Source organism: Octopus bimaculoides, chromosome 1, assembly GCF_046866305.1.
Source record: "Octopus bimaculoides isolate indiv1 chromosome 1, ASM4686630v1, whole genome shotgun sequence".
Classification (NCBI taxonomy): domain Eukaryota; kingdom Metazoa; phylum Mollusca; class Cephalopoda; order Octopoda; family Octopodidae; genus Octopus; species Octopus bimaculoides.
In genome coordinates, this window is record NC_142928.1 from 58,365,116 (window position 1) to 58,380,518 (window position 15,403).

Genomic DNA, 15,403 nt, shown 5'->3' on the forward strand with positions numbered 1-15,403 from the left:
CAGAAATACATTTTCCAGAGTGTGAATTACATGGTTCGTTACTAAATATATAGAGAATGTGACATTTATATTGTGTATATTTTACACTGAACATATTTTTTCTGAATTCGTAGTGTGTGTATATATATATATATATATATATATATATATATATATATATATGAGAGGTATTGGTATCTATAACACCCAAAGAGTGACAGGTAAGTAGTAAGCGCTATGGACAGACCATAGTTAAACTCTTGGTTTGATAGTGATATGTGTGAGGAGTCTAATGTGGGTAGCATGTATATATATATTAGATAAAATGAGATAAAACCTTGGCTTTGTTATCTCATTTTGTCCAATATATATAATAGCATGTATGTGTATGTAGACAGGTAAAAATTCACCGACAAAGTACTACTTACCTCTTTGCTGTCAAATAAATGGATTAATTCTCAACAAAATACCCTATTTTTCTGGACAAAATTTTACAGCTTTATACGAGTGTTTTAGGAAGAAAAAAACAGAAATCTTTCACACCCAAACTAATTTTTGTGTGGTGAGAAAGAGCAAAAATAAAAGTTGTCTCTTTACAAAGAAGCAGTTTAAAATAAATATATCTTAAGAGTCAAGACTATTGATAAGGTTGCAAGATGCAACGAAAATTTTAGGAATTTTCCTAAGTGAAAATTTTACCGGTGAGTGTGCTAAATTTTAAGGCACAATAAGAAAATGACTCTCCCCAGACACAACAGAATATCTTAATTGTTTTGTGAGAAAGTATATATATTCTGATGATAAAATATATATTTTAAAAACATCCTAAATTTATAGACTATATCTTGTGTGTTTAAGAAAAAAAAACCCATTTTTTCTCTTACAATATTGTGTGTGTGTGTGAGAGAGAGAGAGAGAGAGAGAGAGAAAGCAGTATCTGCTGAGCTGTCTCTAAGTATAACGATGTCCTGTTCCACCTGAACTTGTGCAACGTTACACCTCTGAATTTCTTTTTAATTGTGATAATTAATCAAGGGGTTTAGTCGTTACTGCCAAAATTAGTTTCCCTTACATTTTCTCTTTCAATATCCAATTAAAAGAGAGAATATGTTGTTACCAACAATGTTAAAACTTTAGTAACTTGATCGATCTGTCATTGAAACAGGATTTTAATTTCATTTGATACACACTTTGCTATCATTTATATGGAGAATTGCAATCATGGCATATAAAGATAACTTATTTTAATAGAAATTTTATGAGTACATTTCTGTAAGTGTTTTTCTTGCGCACCAACACCTCCCCACCCACATATGCACACGGATACACATGGATGAAGTCCTATTTTGGAAGTATGTTAAAGTTTTTATTATTTTGGAATGAAGAACACAAACAGGTATTGAACCAGTGACTAAACTTGTAGTATTTTGTTGGGATTAATCCAATAAATTGGCAGCAAGATAATTGCTTCTATCAGAACCGTTTACCTTTAAAGTGAAAAAGCAAAACGACAGGTATGTAAAATATATTTTGTGTACTTCTTTCTCTGTTCATTCGGATAAGCTGTAGAAATTGTTGCGCATGTGCGCACACGCAAGCACAAAAATTCTCCAGACATTTAGCTGTTATTTTTAGCATATCAAGTTTTGTGGTGAGGGCTTCACATGCCATGGTCCTTTTACTCTTTTACTTTTAGACAGTGGGATAGGGTGTGGATCAGTTTTGGAATTTTTCATAAATTCTTATAGTTTTGCAAGGCCCCTCTTCCAAAATTCACTTGTCTGTGACAAAAAATGCTCCTCCAGTACTGTTCTGACCTAGTCTACAGAATTCGTATTTTTTCCATCCAAATGATTTTGAAGACTGTGGAATAAATGATAATCAGATGGAGCAATGTCCAGCGAATATGGTGGGTGGGGCGTCATTTCCCATTCAAACTGTTCCAGCCTTTCGAATGTCATCCTAGCTGTATGTGGCTGAACATTATCCTGAGGGAAGAACACCTTTCATCTTGAAACCAAAGATGGTCATTTTCCTTCCAGCACTGATCTTCCAGGACCAGACTCATCTTCTAGGCTGTAGTTTCTGGCTTGTAGTAGGTCTCCTTTGTTATTGTTTGGTTTGAGTTTAAAAGTTCAAAGTAGACTAATCCTTTCATATCTTACAAAACAGATAACAACACCTTACGTAGGTGAAGACCTTCTTAAGCCTGGGGTGCTGGTGTTTCCCCTTTTCCTACCCACTGTCTTTGGCACTTGACTTTTTTATAGCGAACCCATTTCTCGTCACCAGTCACTATTCGGTCCAAAAGAAGGTTCATTTGTGAGATGTGACAGCAAAGATCATACATTCACTCTCTGCACGCGATTAGACTCGGAAAATTTGTAAGGAACCCATTGACCCAATTTTACTGACTTTTGCAATGGCATGCAGGGTTGACGAATGGTTGAATAACGAAATCCAAGCTTCTCTGCTAGTTCCTTAACAGTTACAATGGGATTTTGTTCCACCAGGGTTTGCAGGACATCCTCATTGAGCTCTACAGATCTTCCAGGACAAGGCTCATCTTTTAGGCTGTAGTTTCTGGCTCAGAATTTCTGGAACCACCGTTGACACTAGTTTACGTTTATTGTCCAATCCCCATATACTGCATTAATATTCCTCGCACTTTCTGTTGCGTTGTTCCCTTTATTGAACTCATGAAGCTAAATATGCTCCTTTGTCACTTTCACTATAGCTTTGAAAAAGTAACTTAAAATCGAACTGCACTCTTCAAAACTTGCACTAAGAATAAGGACAAGGTAAAATTACTACCTGCTTTTATAGCAAGATAATGCAGGTAGTTTATCCCACCTCTTGACTTTTAGTTCATGCAATTGAAAAAGCTGTATTATTTATGGGATGACCCAATATTTATACTATTTATACATATAGCATTTTTTCAGCCATTTACATCTGCTATACTTTAATGACTATGGTGAAATTGTTTTGACATAATGTCTATATAAATAAAATAAATCAATAAACATTACATTTATTATACATTATGATTTATTTTTTTAAACAGGATGGTGCAACAGCTCTGGCGGAAGCCATTGCACACAAACGTTTTGATGTGGTCAAATGTTTGATCACTAATGGGGCCGATATTTCTATCAGAGATGATGTAAGAATGACATTTTGTTAAATAATTATTCAGAATTTTCTAAGCACAAAGACTGTTCTTTGTTTATGAACACATGCATGCACACACGCACATACACAATAATGTTTTTTATATAAATCACATTAAGGCTATATTTTTGTTAGAATGTTGAATAATCAGACAATTGATCTCCTTTATGATAAATGCACAGTTGTTGCTTAGATTTCGATAGTCAGGCGATGATTTTCATGGATATCAGCATGCACTATCATATTGTCATATGTTGATGTGAAACTTTGTTCAGCTTTGGCATCAGCTTTGGCGGATGTTCTTCCCAATTTGTTAGCACAAAACATTGCACATGGCTGAAACAATTCCTACCATATTCCTGAAGCAGCACTAAAGTTTCCTTAAAGGTTTTTCCCAATTTGTAACAAAATTTCACACAAACACATTGCTCTTCCATGTCCTTTGCTCAATTTGCAACAAATCGCCAAATGCACTGGATATGTTCATGGTAGTACATATAAATTGATGACTAATTTTGCATGATATGGCAATTATTTAACTGAAAGTCAAGGTTACCCATACACAAAACTGAGATTAAGAGCTTTTATTGACTGCCAGTTTCTCATTAGACACAATATATATATATCTATTGAAAGTAAAAACATGACATCTGTGTAATTTTATGAATAGTCTTGAGTTTGTTAATCAAATATAAAGTAATATCTTAATTCTAGTCACTATAGGTACTTTTTCGGTTTGTGTGACATAAAAATACTGTATATGCTGGCGTAATATGACTGGGTGTACAAGACAACTGCCAGGATTTCCATTTGAATAGTATGTTTTGAGCTATACCTGCTGTATAAGACTGACCCAAGTTATCGTGGAAAATAGCTTGGGTGCCGAAGGCACGAGGTTCATAGCTAAAGGGGTCGGGTGAGCTATAGTTTCCCCAGCGACCCCTGAAGCCTCTGCTTTTCTTGTGTTTCAGTAGCATTTTAACTATGTTTCAATCAGTAAACTTTGTATGCAACAATTCTGCAGTCTTAGCTGTTTAAAATTTATCCAGTTCTTTCCAAAAAGTGGCCAAATATTGTAAATTACCTACTATAATACACATCGAACGTACCTGGCTGGTGTAAACACTACAGTAGTGACATCACTTAGACGTTGGTTATTTTACAGGAACTAGCATGGTGTCAAGTATACCCTAACACCATTCACTGGATTTACTTAGAGTATATATAATATTATATAGTAATATATTAGAAGTGTTGTTATAAAGTACACTACTAGTATTTTTAATTTGTGAATTTTGTTTTGTTTCATGAGACTATTGATCTTGAAACAACGTATCAATTTTTGACGCTGCTCACAGACCACATCTGCTCTAGAATCGGTCAGTGCCGCCTCTCATTGTAAATTTAGTCCTACGTATACTCTTTCATAAGTCTTCCTTTAATCTCCAAATTTTTACCATCTCAGTTGCACCGTATTCTCTCGCAGCAGCTCAGTTACTGTGGGATTTGCTGTATGCAACCACTTTCAGCTTAAAACCAACTTCATATTTCCTTCCTTTATCACTTTGAGTCATGAGTGGGGTTTACAGTTGCTGCAAATTAATGTTCACCCAGTAAGAGTACTGCTGCTTATGAAAGAATGACAACTTGATCCTTTCTAAGAAACCCTGTCTGTAAATGTTTAAAAGTAACCAGTAACTGTAAGGTTTATTATGATTGGTCTGACTGACATGAACTGGCCAGTTACAGAAGGTATCGGTACATGCTGCTAATATACCATAACAAGTGGGTTAGTTACCGTAAACTACACTTGTACTGAAAGCCCTAGGCTGGCTGAATGCTGTATAAGAGAGCGCTCAAATGAGGCAGTGTAAACAGAACAGACCATGGGACCCGGCTGAACAGGCTGATTGTTTACATTTTCTGTTCATCAGCTGTTGCAAATGGCAATTGGTGTCTGTCTGCTAAGTTTGCTGTGCTGTTATTTTAATATAATCTTACAATTAATCTAACTTCTCAAACATACATGTAAGTATTAGTAGAACCACATGAACTATGTGAGTGGTTTACGGAGTTCTCCATCGATACGTGCAAGTATTTGTTGAAAATACTGCGCTGTAGAACCATAGGATCTATGCGAGTGGTTTACACTGTTCTCCATTGACATTGGTGTTACTCTAAGCCACAGGAAGTTTAGGTTTAGATTTTATACGGGGTATATAAGACAAGCCCTAGTTTTGGGGTGATTTTTTTTTTTTTCTTGAAGATCAAATTCCATCCTGTATGCCAGTATATACGGTAATTTAATTCGAGGATCAAAAAAGATCTGGGTCACATTTTTCAATTCCTTTAATTTCGTTCCAAGTGCTTTCAGATTTGGTGTATTGAAAGCCATAGACATATTGGTGCTTGTTTCCATAGTAACAAGCCAAAGTATAGTCTGCTTGTCACTGCACAACTTTTGATTACAACATTGATATGTCAAATTTGAAAATTTTCACTTAATTTTGAAATTTCAATAAGTGTGAGCAAAACAGAAAAAAAAACCTAATAGATATTAACTGAAAAGCAGAGTTAAATTTTAAGATGTTTACAAATTTTGAATTTGAACACTACTATTTTTCCTTTCACAGTATGGAAAAACAGCCCTTATGAAAGCTATAATGGTTAAAGACTCGAATATTTTTCACATCATCTGGCAACTTAGAAATGACAGCATAAGTTTACTTGAAACAGATCTTGTGAGATGAACACTTTTATTCTGCTATTTTAGTTATATTTTTCATTGAGATTGTTCTTAACATTAACTTTGTTGCTAGGATTCTGTACTTGCTCTCCCCTCTGTTCCTTCACGTACAGCAATAATCATCTCATACTATCTACATTGCCATTGTTGTTGTAGGTATTGTTATCACCCTTATAATCCTCATTTGTTTAATAACAATTTCTTCTAACTTAGCATGTGTTGGATGTATTTGCGTAACCATGTACCTCTGCTATAAGTGTTTCTTTCCTGCAATCTTTTATTGCTGACCTGCTGCTTATTGTGTCAATATCTATGATTTTTTTAATAAAGCTGTTTCACTTTTCTTTGATTCTTTTGTGTCTGAATATGATCTTTCAGCAAGGCAAAACACTTCTTCATTTAGCAGTTGAAGTGCAGTGGGAGAAATGTGTCTTGTTATTGATCAATAATGGTGCTTCAGTGAACTCATGTGACAATGTAAGTTATTACTACTGGTTCTGGAATAACAGTCTAGAGAAATTTAAATGAAAATATTAACAGTGTGCAAAGTAAATTTAAGTCATCAGTTCCCCCTATATTTTCCACTTGTTAAGGCTTTCTACACACAAGAAGTATAAGGAAAATTATCTTTTTTTTTTATATCAACTCTGTTACTTGAGAGTCTCAGTCATATTAACAGAAATTAAACTTTGCCATCATGTCTGAAACTTAAAGCAACTAAGAAACATTTTACTTTGTTTATAACATGTCTTACTATAAATACCTTAATGTCTGCAGAACCAATGTTATAGGCTCTAAAAGCAATGCATTGGGACCACTTACACAACCACAGTATACATAGATTACCATTGGACTCTTAAATTCAGTGTACCTCTGTCTTAAGATGGCACTAGATTCTGTGATGAATTGTTGCTAACAGGATCATAATTTTCCCAACTATCTGCCTAATCTTTTCAGATGAAACTTATTTCAATATATTTTATTATCTATGTCAATATATAAGTTCCTCATTCTTTCATTCATATGATGGCTTCTTTCAGTTTCCATCTACTATATTCACTGATAAAGCATTGATGTGTCCAGAGTATCATAAAAGATGTGTTGCACAGCGGGGTTGAACTTTAAATCATGTGGTTGGGAAGCAGATTTCTCAACCAGAGCCATTCCTATATGTGTGTGTGTGTGTGTGTGTTTGTGTGTAATCATCTGAGTTTTTCCCAGAAGCATACTGTAACTTTTTTCTCCAAAACTGTCTCATTTAGTTATTGCTAAATCATTATTTATTGAAAGCGTTTTTGTCGTTGTTGAAGGAAGGAAAGATACCTCTAATGTTGGCTGCTTCACAAGGACATAACAGAATCGTTGAACAACTTATTCTTGCTGGAAGTAATATATTGGCTGCAGATAAGGTATGATTATTCTTCAGATCGTATCTTATACTGATAGGGTTTACACAAATTGTATTTAAATTATTGAAGTTGATTTAGATAAGAATTTTTATCTTCAAGTGAAGTATTTAAAGTGACTGACAACTGAGTAATATATCCACACAATGAGAATAAGAGAGTGGAAGTAGGAAAGGAAACGAATACTATGAATTTAAAGTTTTCAGAAGTGAATACTTTAAATTAGAAGTACTTAGAGTGTTTAACATTAAGTTGTAAGTTGGAGCTAAAAGGTGTATGTTTTAATATAATTAGATTTCTAACATTCTTATGGTGGCATGCTGGCACCTTGTGCCTAGAGTAGAAAAGAATACTCATTAAAATTTATAGAAAAAGGCGGTAAGCTGACAGAAATGTTAGCATGCCGGGCGAAATGCTTAGTGGTATTTCATCTGTCTTTACATTCTGAGTTCAAATTCCACCGAGGTCGACTTTGTCTTTCATCCTTTCAGGGTCGATAAATTAAGTACCAGTTGTGTACTGGAGTCGATCTAATCGACTAGCCCCCTCCCACCAAATTTCGGGCCTTGTGCCTAGATTAGAAAAGGTTTCTAACATTCATAGATTTAGTAGATATTTAGATACGTTGAACAAGGGAAGAGGGACAAAAACTGCGTTGTTCATACCTTTTGTGAAAGGTGTTAGTTATTATCATCCCTTTTACTTCTCCCTTCTCTTTTTATCCGCCCATCTCTTTTATTTTCCCATCTCTTTTTCTCCTTTTCTTTCTCCTTGTAATTTGTCCTTGTTCCTGCTGTCATCAACACTGCCATGAAACTGAATGTTTTTACTTTCAGTATGAAGAAACATCCATCTGTCATGCCTACCAGTCATTAATGTGGTGTACAGCTCAGCAAATGCTTAACAGACTCACAGCCAATGAGTGTAGACAGTATGTGAAGGTAACTTGAATTTAAATAATTTTGTATATTTTAGTGTCTATCTTTTATTTATTTATTGTTTCTTTTGTAAAAAGTGAATAAATACCCTATTAAGCAGAATGCAGATATCTTGAGTAGATAAATACCAGATAACCAACCAAGATAGTTGCATTACAGATCCTAGCATTGTATTGTGCTTGAAGTTGAGACACTCAGTTACTAAATGACCTTGTGTATTTTGCTGCAAATGAGTACTGCAGGATAATAGCTACAAACTCATTTCTGTGATTAGCAGTAGTACCATAGAATTATATACCTTACTGTAACAATTTTAAATATCCCCTTCCACTTTCATATCCCTTCTGGCACAACTGTTAAAAAATGCAGACTTGTTTGAGAATACTTTTCTTAAACTGCCTTCTCTATAACATTGATGCTCTCAAATTTATGATCTATTTTTGTGATCTCTTAAAAGTATTTGGCAACTAAATATATTGCAAATCTCCTTCTCTTTGCCACTCTCACACACACACCACAAGCATACTCTCTCCCTCTCTCTCTCTCTCTCTCCCTCTCTCTCCCTCTCTCTCTCTCACACATTATGTTACATCTGTATGGCACTTCAGCCATTGATTTGAACATGGCACTTCAATTTTAAAATGTACTCTATTGTTTACAGAAAGAAAACAAAGAATAATTATAAGATTTAGCATATTTTATAGACAGTTGGTTTTCATTCACTTGTTGACTCTCTCAACCTACTGTTTATTTTATTGAAATCAGCATTGTCAGTTTTTGTAGGATTTTTCCTTGGTTATCTTTTTTGTCAAGCTATTTATGTCAGGACTAATATTTCTTACAGAGGAAATGTTTACTACAGGCTACTCGTTTGTATTATTTACTCTCTCAAATCTCAATTACAGTTAAGCTCTTCAGTTTCTTTAACACTGCTGAGTTTTGATCAATATCTATTTTAATTAGAAAAAGTTTCTTTAATATCAATGTATCTCAAGATTAAACTATTTTCTCTTAAAATAATAAACAATATTTTACATACATTTCATTAATTTAATTTCTTTAATTTCTTACAATGAACTGATTTGTCAAAACAATGTACTTCTGACCAATGCTGAATTATTTTTAAATACTAAAATCAAAATACCAAAATACTGATTTTTTTTTTTTTCAGAGTCTGCTGGAGAAAATTCGTTCTCCAAAGGAGTGCACTGAAGCTGAGAAAATTGAATATTATGGTTGGATTCTTCTGTGTTTGATGGCAACTGCTCAACTAGTTGAGAAAGATGCGTACATTATGAAAGTTTATTACAAACTAAAAGTGATAGCTAATGTGCTCAGCAGCCTGCAAATGTTCATCAATAAATGTGAAACAGTGACTTTTATCAGCCTCTTATGTGTCAACTGTTGTCTTACCTTTAATTTTGTGTCTTGTCAACTAGAAATTACCTACCGTTTTGTTCTGCAATTTCTCCATGCTGGTGGACCAGAATTCTTTCTTAAGGTAATATCTCTAATTCTCTTCTATGTAGATCTTTTTTTTCAATCCTCATTATTTATTTATGACTTATATTTTCCTCAATTTACAAAAGTACTGAGGCTTTACATAAACATCTGGATCATTCATTTGTTCATTAATGGTTTTAAATTTTGAGAGGTGTAATATGAATTTAAGCTATAGACTAAGTACAAGGAAGGGCTTACTTAAATGAAGCAATACACTGTAATCGCTGGTTGGTAGTATAAAATGCACAGGTAATCCATGGACATTGCTTTGTAAATGCTGAATTTGTTGACTGAAGTAGCCAAATATCTGATAGCAAAATGCTCTAGTCACTTCAAAATGGCATTCACATATTTGTTATAAATCTTAAATATGATTAAACAAAGAAGTTTGATCCAAACCAAAATGTCTGGCATCTTATATTTGTTTAATCTGCTAAAAAGATACTAATTTTGGCTACATCTGTAAATGTGAAACATCAGCTGCCAAGAATAACTGCCTCTTAGAGTTCCATTTTCAATATCTACAAATACCACGGAAACTCTGTACCATTGATGTAGTATTTGGGTTGGTTATTACCATGAAAAAGAAACAGATAAAAGGTCATGTAGCTTGTATTTTAAGTTAATGAAAAATTAATACGAATTGATTTATAAAACTATTGAGAAACTTCTTAATAAAGACTTCACTCATCATTCATCATTGTTATCATCATCATCATTTAATGTCTGTTTTCCATGCTGGCATGGGTTGGATAGTTTGACCAGAGCTGGCAAGCTAGAGAGCTGCACAAGGGTTCCAGTCTGTTTTGGCATGATTTCTATGGTTGGATGCCCTTCCTAATGCCAACCACTTTACAGTGTGTTCTGAGTGCTTTTAACGTAGGACCAGCACTAATGCTTCCTGTGTGGTACCAGCACAAGACTTGCAGGTTGATCCTCTTCACCTGGAGGAGTGGCCTTAGCACTTCTGTTGTGGAGTGCAGGTTTTCTTGAGTACAGTAAGGTGCCAGGTATCTTGATCCTTTCTCATCTCATCTGAAAGGTTCAGTGTCCTGAGGTCATCCTTTAGTACTTTGTCTTGTCTTCCTGGGTTTCCCTCTTCCACGTGTTCCATCTACCTTGAGAGTTTGGCACTTCTTTATGGAGCTGTCAGCATCCATCTGCATCACATGGCCAAACCAGTGCAGTCTTCTCTCTTGCACACTGTGTCTAATTCTTCTTATGCCTAACTTCTCTCTCAATACACTAGCATTCTGTCGAGCAAAAAATTTGCACTAATAAATTTTGTAAAAGTTGTGACAAATACAATATGAAGTAAACCAGGTAGAAACTATTTGAAAGAGCACATGAGAGTGTGTTTGAACTTGATACCATGAGTTCATATAGCTAACTTAACCTTAGGTCAATTAAAGTTTTGTGAGTGAAATTAAGTTGATGAAAGATGGATGAAAAATCATCAGAATGACTTTTCCTGTTTTTAAGCAATAGATTTAAACTGTTGCCCAGATAGCACACCACTTGGGCTTTGGGTACCTTTAGTAGTGGTGTTAATTCTATTAGCAAGCATTCAGGCTAGGTTCACTCTGACGATGAAATATTACTATTAAATTTAATCCCCTTATAATTAATAATTTAAGGTTTTTGAAAATAATTTTATGTTTTTGAAAAGAGAGCTTGAAGCTGATAACTTACAAAAAAACTTATTTAGAAGTGAACATTACACAATGATAGACTATATTTTGGTTGTATGATAAATTTGAATCTAATGAACTTGGAATTACATTCCCTCCAAATTTCAGATAAGGTTCTCTGCAATTTCCTCTATAAATTTATTTTGATATTATGTAAGGATATGAGAAAAAAATCAGAAAAGGTCAAGTGGGTCAGACTTTTTAAATAACTTTTGTCTAAAGTAATGGAAATAATCATAATACTATTTAGTTTGAAAATGTAGTTAGAACTTTGAACATGAAAATTCTCAAATTCTCTGTAACCAACAGTTGATGGTATCAATCTAGATTCATAAAATGATAGATCAGTTTGATTGACTTAGTTTGAGGTTTCTATTTTATTATGCCACTCAAAGGAGAAAGAGAAAATCTGAGGAAATTCTATTTTTGTCAACTGAAAAATGCTGATTAAATAGGTAGGACCAATTGAATGAAATTGTTTATGATGGGAAAAATTAGCTAAAACAAAGAAAATAGGAGTGCTGGAATTGATGATAACGGTGGTGATTATGATAAAAATTATATTTTATGCAGGAAGCCTGATTTATGAAAGTAGAGAAAGTGTGAAGTTATGCCATTCATGACTTTGCTGTGAATGAAATAATATAAAGAAAACAGTTGATGCATTGATATGTATTGTTTTTAATATTATAATTTTCTTTTATCAGGCAGCTACTTTTCACCAAAAAGATGGAAATAAAAATTACTTTTGTTCAACAGCATGTCTTCTTCCAATATTATTTTTGTCTGAAGTAAATTCAGGAAAGGAGTGGCTTAGAAATAATGTCATGAGACTGCTTCCATTAGTGCAAAGTTTCCAAGATTGTTGTCTGGAAAACTGCTTTTTGATGTTCACTATAAAACTGTCTGGTAAAGGATCTCAGTCAATCCATAAAAAGGCAAGTATTTATTCATCAGAAAGGATTTTGTGGTAGAGAATTGAATTTTAAATATCAAAATGCAAGATCATTGATTATATCCTGTTATCCATTTTCAAGCAGAAATGATTAATCAGGCAAGTGTTCGCTTGTAGTGTGATGGAGGAAAAAGACAACAGAAAAAGAAGCAAAAGGGAGAAAGAAATACAGAGACCTTACCTGTTGACTGAGGCAGGACGAGCGATCACTGTCAAGATAAAAAACGCATCCTTCCACACTCGCCGTTTCTCATCGAACTGCTCCACGTGCTTTGTGCCCATTCATGCCCCCGTGGCTCTTCCGCCAGCCCCTTCAGTCTTCACTTCTGTTTACCTCATCTGCAATCCTCTCCACCAATACCACATAGCTCATCACAGCCCATAACACCACAAACACCACACCTTGTAAATTCATTTCCTGGAGAGAACATTTGTCTATTAAAAATTGATTCCCCTATGTAACAAGGCAGTATAAAAAAGTAGAAGCAAAATGACTGATTGGTTATAGTATTGACTATAGGCTCATAAGTTTGAAGTTCAAATCCTTTGCAGTCATTGTGTCGTGTGTTTGCAGGCAGAGCTATCTGGTTAAGAAGTTTGCTTTATGAACTTAGGGTATCAAGTTCAAGTGCCTTCTGCTACTGCCTTTGGTCAATTAAAGCGTAGTGAGTGAAATACAGTTGATGGAAGCTGGATGATAAATTATCAGAGTGACTTTTCCAGTTTTTGAGGGATAGATTTAAACTGTTGTCCAAGTAGCACCATCACTTGGTCTTAGGGTGTCTTTAGTAGTGGTGTTAAATTCAGGTCAGGTCCACTCTCTTACCACTATAACAGATTCTGAAAAAGGTCATAGATGTTGCCCTTCCTCTTGAAGTCATGTAAAAATATTACTAAATGTATTAGTTTCTATTCATCTAACTTCAGGGTCTTGCAGATAAATTGAGACAATTTTTACGATGCATACAACTAGTTATAAATACTAAAATAATGGTAGTAGACAAATATAATTCTAATGTAACATTTATAACAATTAATACACTTATCACTCAATATAGCCACCCTTTTGGGCAATTACTGCCTCCACACGAGAAAGAAATGTTTTGCAGCTGCTGCAACCTCCTCTACCTTTTTCATTTTGTATGCTGCACGTATGATGCAGGTCTTCAAACTGTTGACACTCGAGTGTGGTGTAGCATTGGTCCTTGCTTGAAGTATATCCATTAAAAGTAATTGAGATGGTTGAGATCTTGGCTATTACTGGGCCCTCACAAAAAATGGTACCTTCTCAGCAAGGAAGGCTTGTGTTCCTTTTGACCTTGGGTTTGGTGCAGAATCCTAGATAAGCACCACATTGTCAGGCCCAAACTTCTGCTCCATCCAAGGTATCTGTTCTATAACTCCTACATGAAAGAGTCAGACATCTTCTCTGGTTTAGAATTCTTAAATACCAGTATTTATCAATGAGGTAGTAAACCTATTTCACTTGAAGAAAGAGGAAGTAAGAGCTGTGACATTTATGCCATTACAAAATAGCTAATGTTATATATATATATATGGTTGGATGAATTTGGGACAAAGGAAACTGTATAGAAGCCTGTTGGGTAAACTGTGCCTATTCTTGAGAGAAAAACAAAGGCCAAGTTGGGTGTTGTCCAGTTCAGCACTCCACTTGGCTATATGTGCTTTTGCTAAGTCTATTTTGTTACAAACATTCAGAGCAGGTCTATGGATAACATTACAAGTTATAGTTTCTTCCTCTCTCTGACCCCACTTCCATCCCATAAAAACAAAATGGTTATCAATGTTTTGACCATTTGTATGTCTATGTCTGGCTATTGTGCACTGTATCAAGATGCCTTACTCAGTACTGCATCTCGTGTTCCTTGTCCTCCTCTCCTATTGTGCAAATTGAGGGTCTCCAGTGCAATGACAGAAAACCTTATCAAAGACTTTCACTGTCTGACTTAGCATGTTGCTGGAGCAGCCCACATTTCACTTTTGTACTCGTCAACTAGTCTTTCAACAAATTATGGCATTTTCTATGGTCTTTGCCATATTGTCATTATTGCTAAAATAAGTACCATTAATACATTAGTTTAATTCATTTGTATAACTGTCATTTTTAAGAATGAGTCATATCTATTGTCATTATTCGGTCTCTAAAGAATTAATAATGGTATAATAATAAACTGTTTAATGGCATTGATTTTCATCTGTCTATATTGTGATTACAAATCTTCCAAGAGTCAACTTCCTGTTCACCTTGCCAGGGTCAATAAAATATCTCAAACATTGTAGTCAATTAAATGGATTATATGTTCCCCTTAGAAATTTATGGAGTTTTACTTATATAATATAATGATCCCTTTTAAAATTTATAATGATTAATAGGCTGGCAGAAATGGTAGTGCCAGTATTTAGTTATGGCCCTTACCATTTTAAGTTAAAATCTTAATGTTGTTAACTTTGCTTTTCTTTCTTCTGAGGTCAAGGACTTTTAATTATTAAACCATCAATACTTTTTCCAATAATTGTACTGCTTTTTTGGCAAGGTTAAATTCGTCTTGTCATAAGATCCAAGTTCAAATTCCATTAGAATTTTATTTGTTATAAGGCGGCCAGCTGACAGAAATGTTAGCATGCTGGGCAACATGCTTAGCGGTATTTCGTCTTCTTTACATTCTGAGTCAAATTCCGCTGAGGTTGACTTTGCCTTTCAGGGTCAATAGATTAAGTACCAGTTGCATACTGAGGTCAATCTAATTGACTACCCCCCACCACCACTACAAAAAAAAAAAAAAATTCAGGCCTTGTGCCTAGAGTAGAAAAGAATTTACTTTGTTTTTCATATTTGTTTGGTCAGTGAAGTAAGCACCAGCAATATATTCATTTGATGACATTGTTTATCTGTTTTCCTTCCTGCAAAAATTTGTTTTGTGTTTTTATCAAAACAAGCTATTATAAAAATGATTATGACAATAAAGACCTTTATCTAGAAATGAGATGCT

At 34.4% G+C, this 15,403-nt stretch overlaps 1 protein-coding gene across 6 annotated transcripts in view; it reads left to right on the plus strand.

The window, feature by feature from the left end:
* Positions 1 to 15,403, plus strand: part of LOC106873009 (uncharacterized) — an 88,137-nt gene that overhangs the window by 21,980 nt on the left and 50,754 nt on the right. For 4 of the 6 annotated variants that reach the window (XR_016241727.1, XM_052966949.2, XM_014920208.3 and 1 more), the window contains exons 3-9: positions 3,047 to 3,145; positions 5,787 to 5,894; positions 6,278 to 6,376; positions 7,210 to 7,308; positions 8,142 to 8,246; positions 9,415 to 9,744; positions 12,145 to 12,375. Coding sequence is in view for 5 of the 6 variants with exons in the window: in XM_052966949.2 (XP_052822909.1) it covers positions 3,047 to 3,145; positions 5,787 to 5,894; positions 6,278 to 6,376; positions 7,210 to 7,308; positions 8,142 to 8,246; positions 9,415 to 9,744; positions 12,145 to 12,375 (1,071 nt within the window). In the remaining variant the exon portion in view is untranslated. Of the gene's footprint in view, positions 1 to 667; positions 1,494 to 3,046; positions 3,146 to 5,786; positions 5,895 to 6,277; positions 6,377 to 7,209; positions 7,309 to 8,141; positions 8,247 to 9,414; positions 9,745 to 12,144; positions 12,376 to 15,403 lie in introns of those variants that run through there. The other 2 variants (XM_052966952.2, XM_089351684.1) reach the window with 2 other exon arrangements.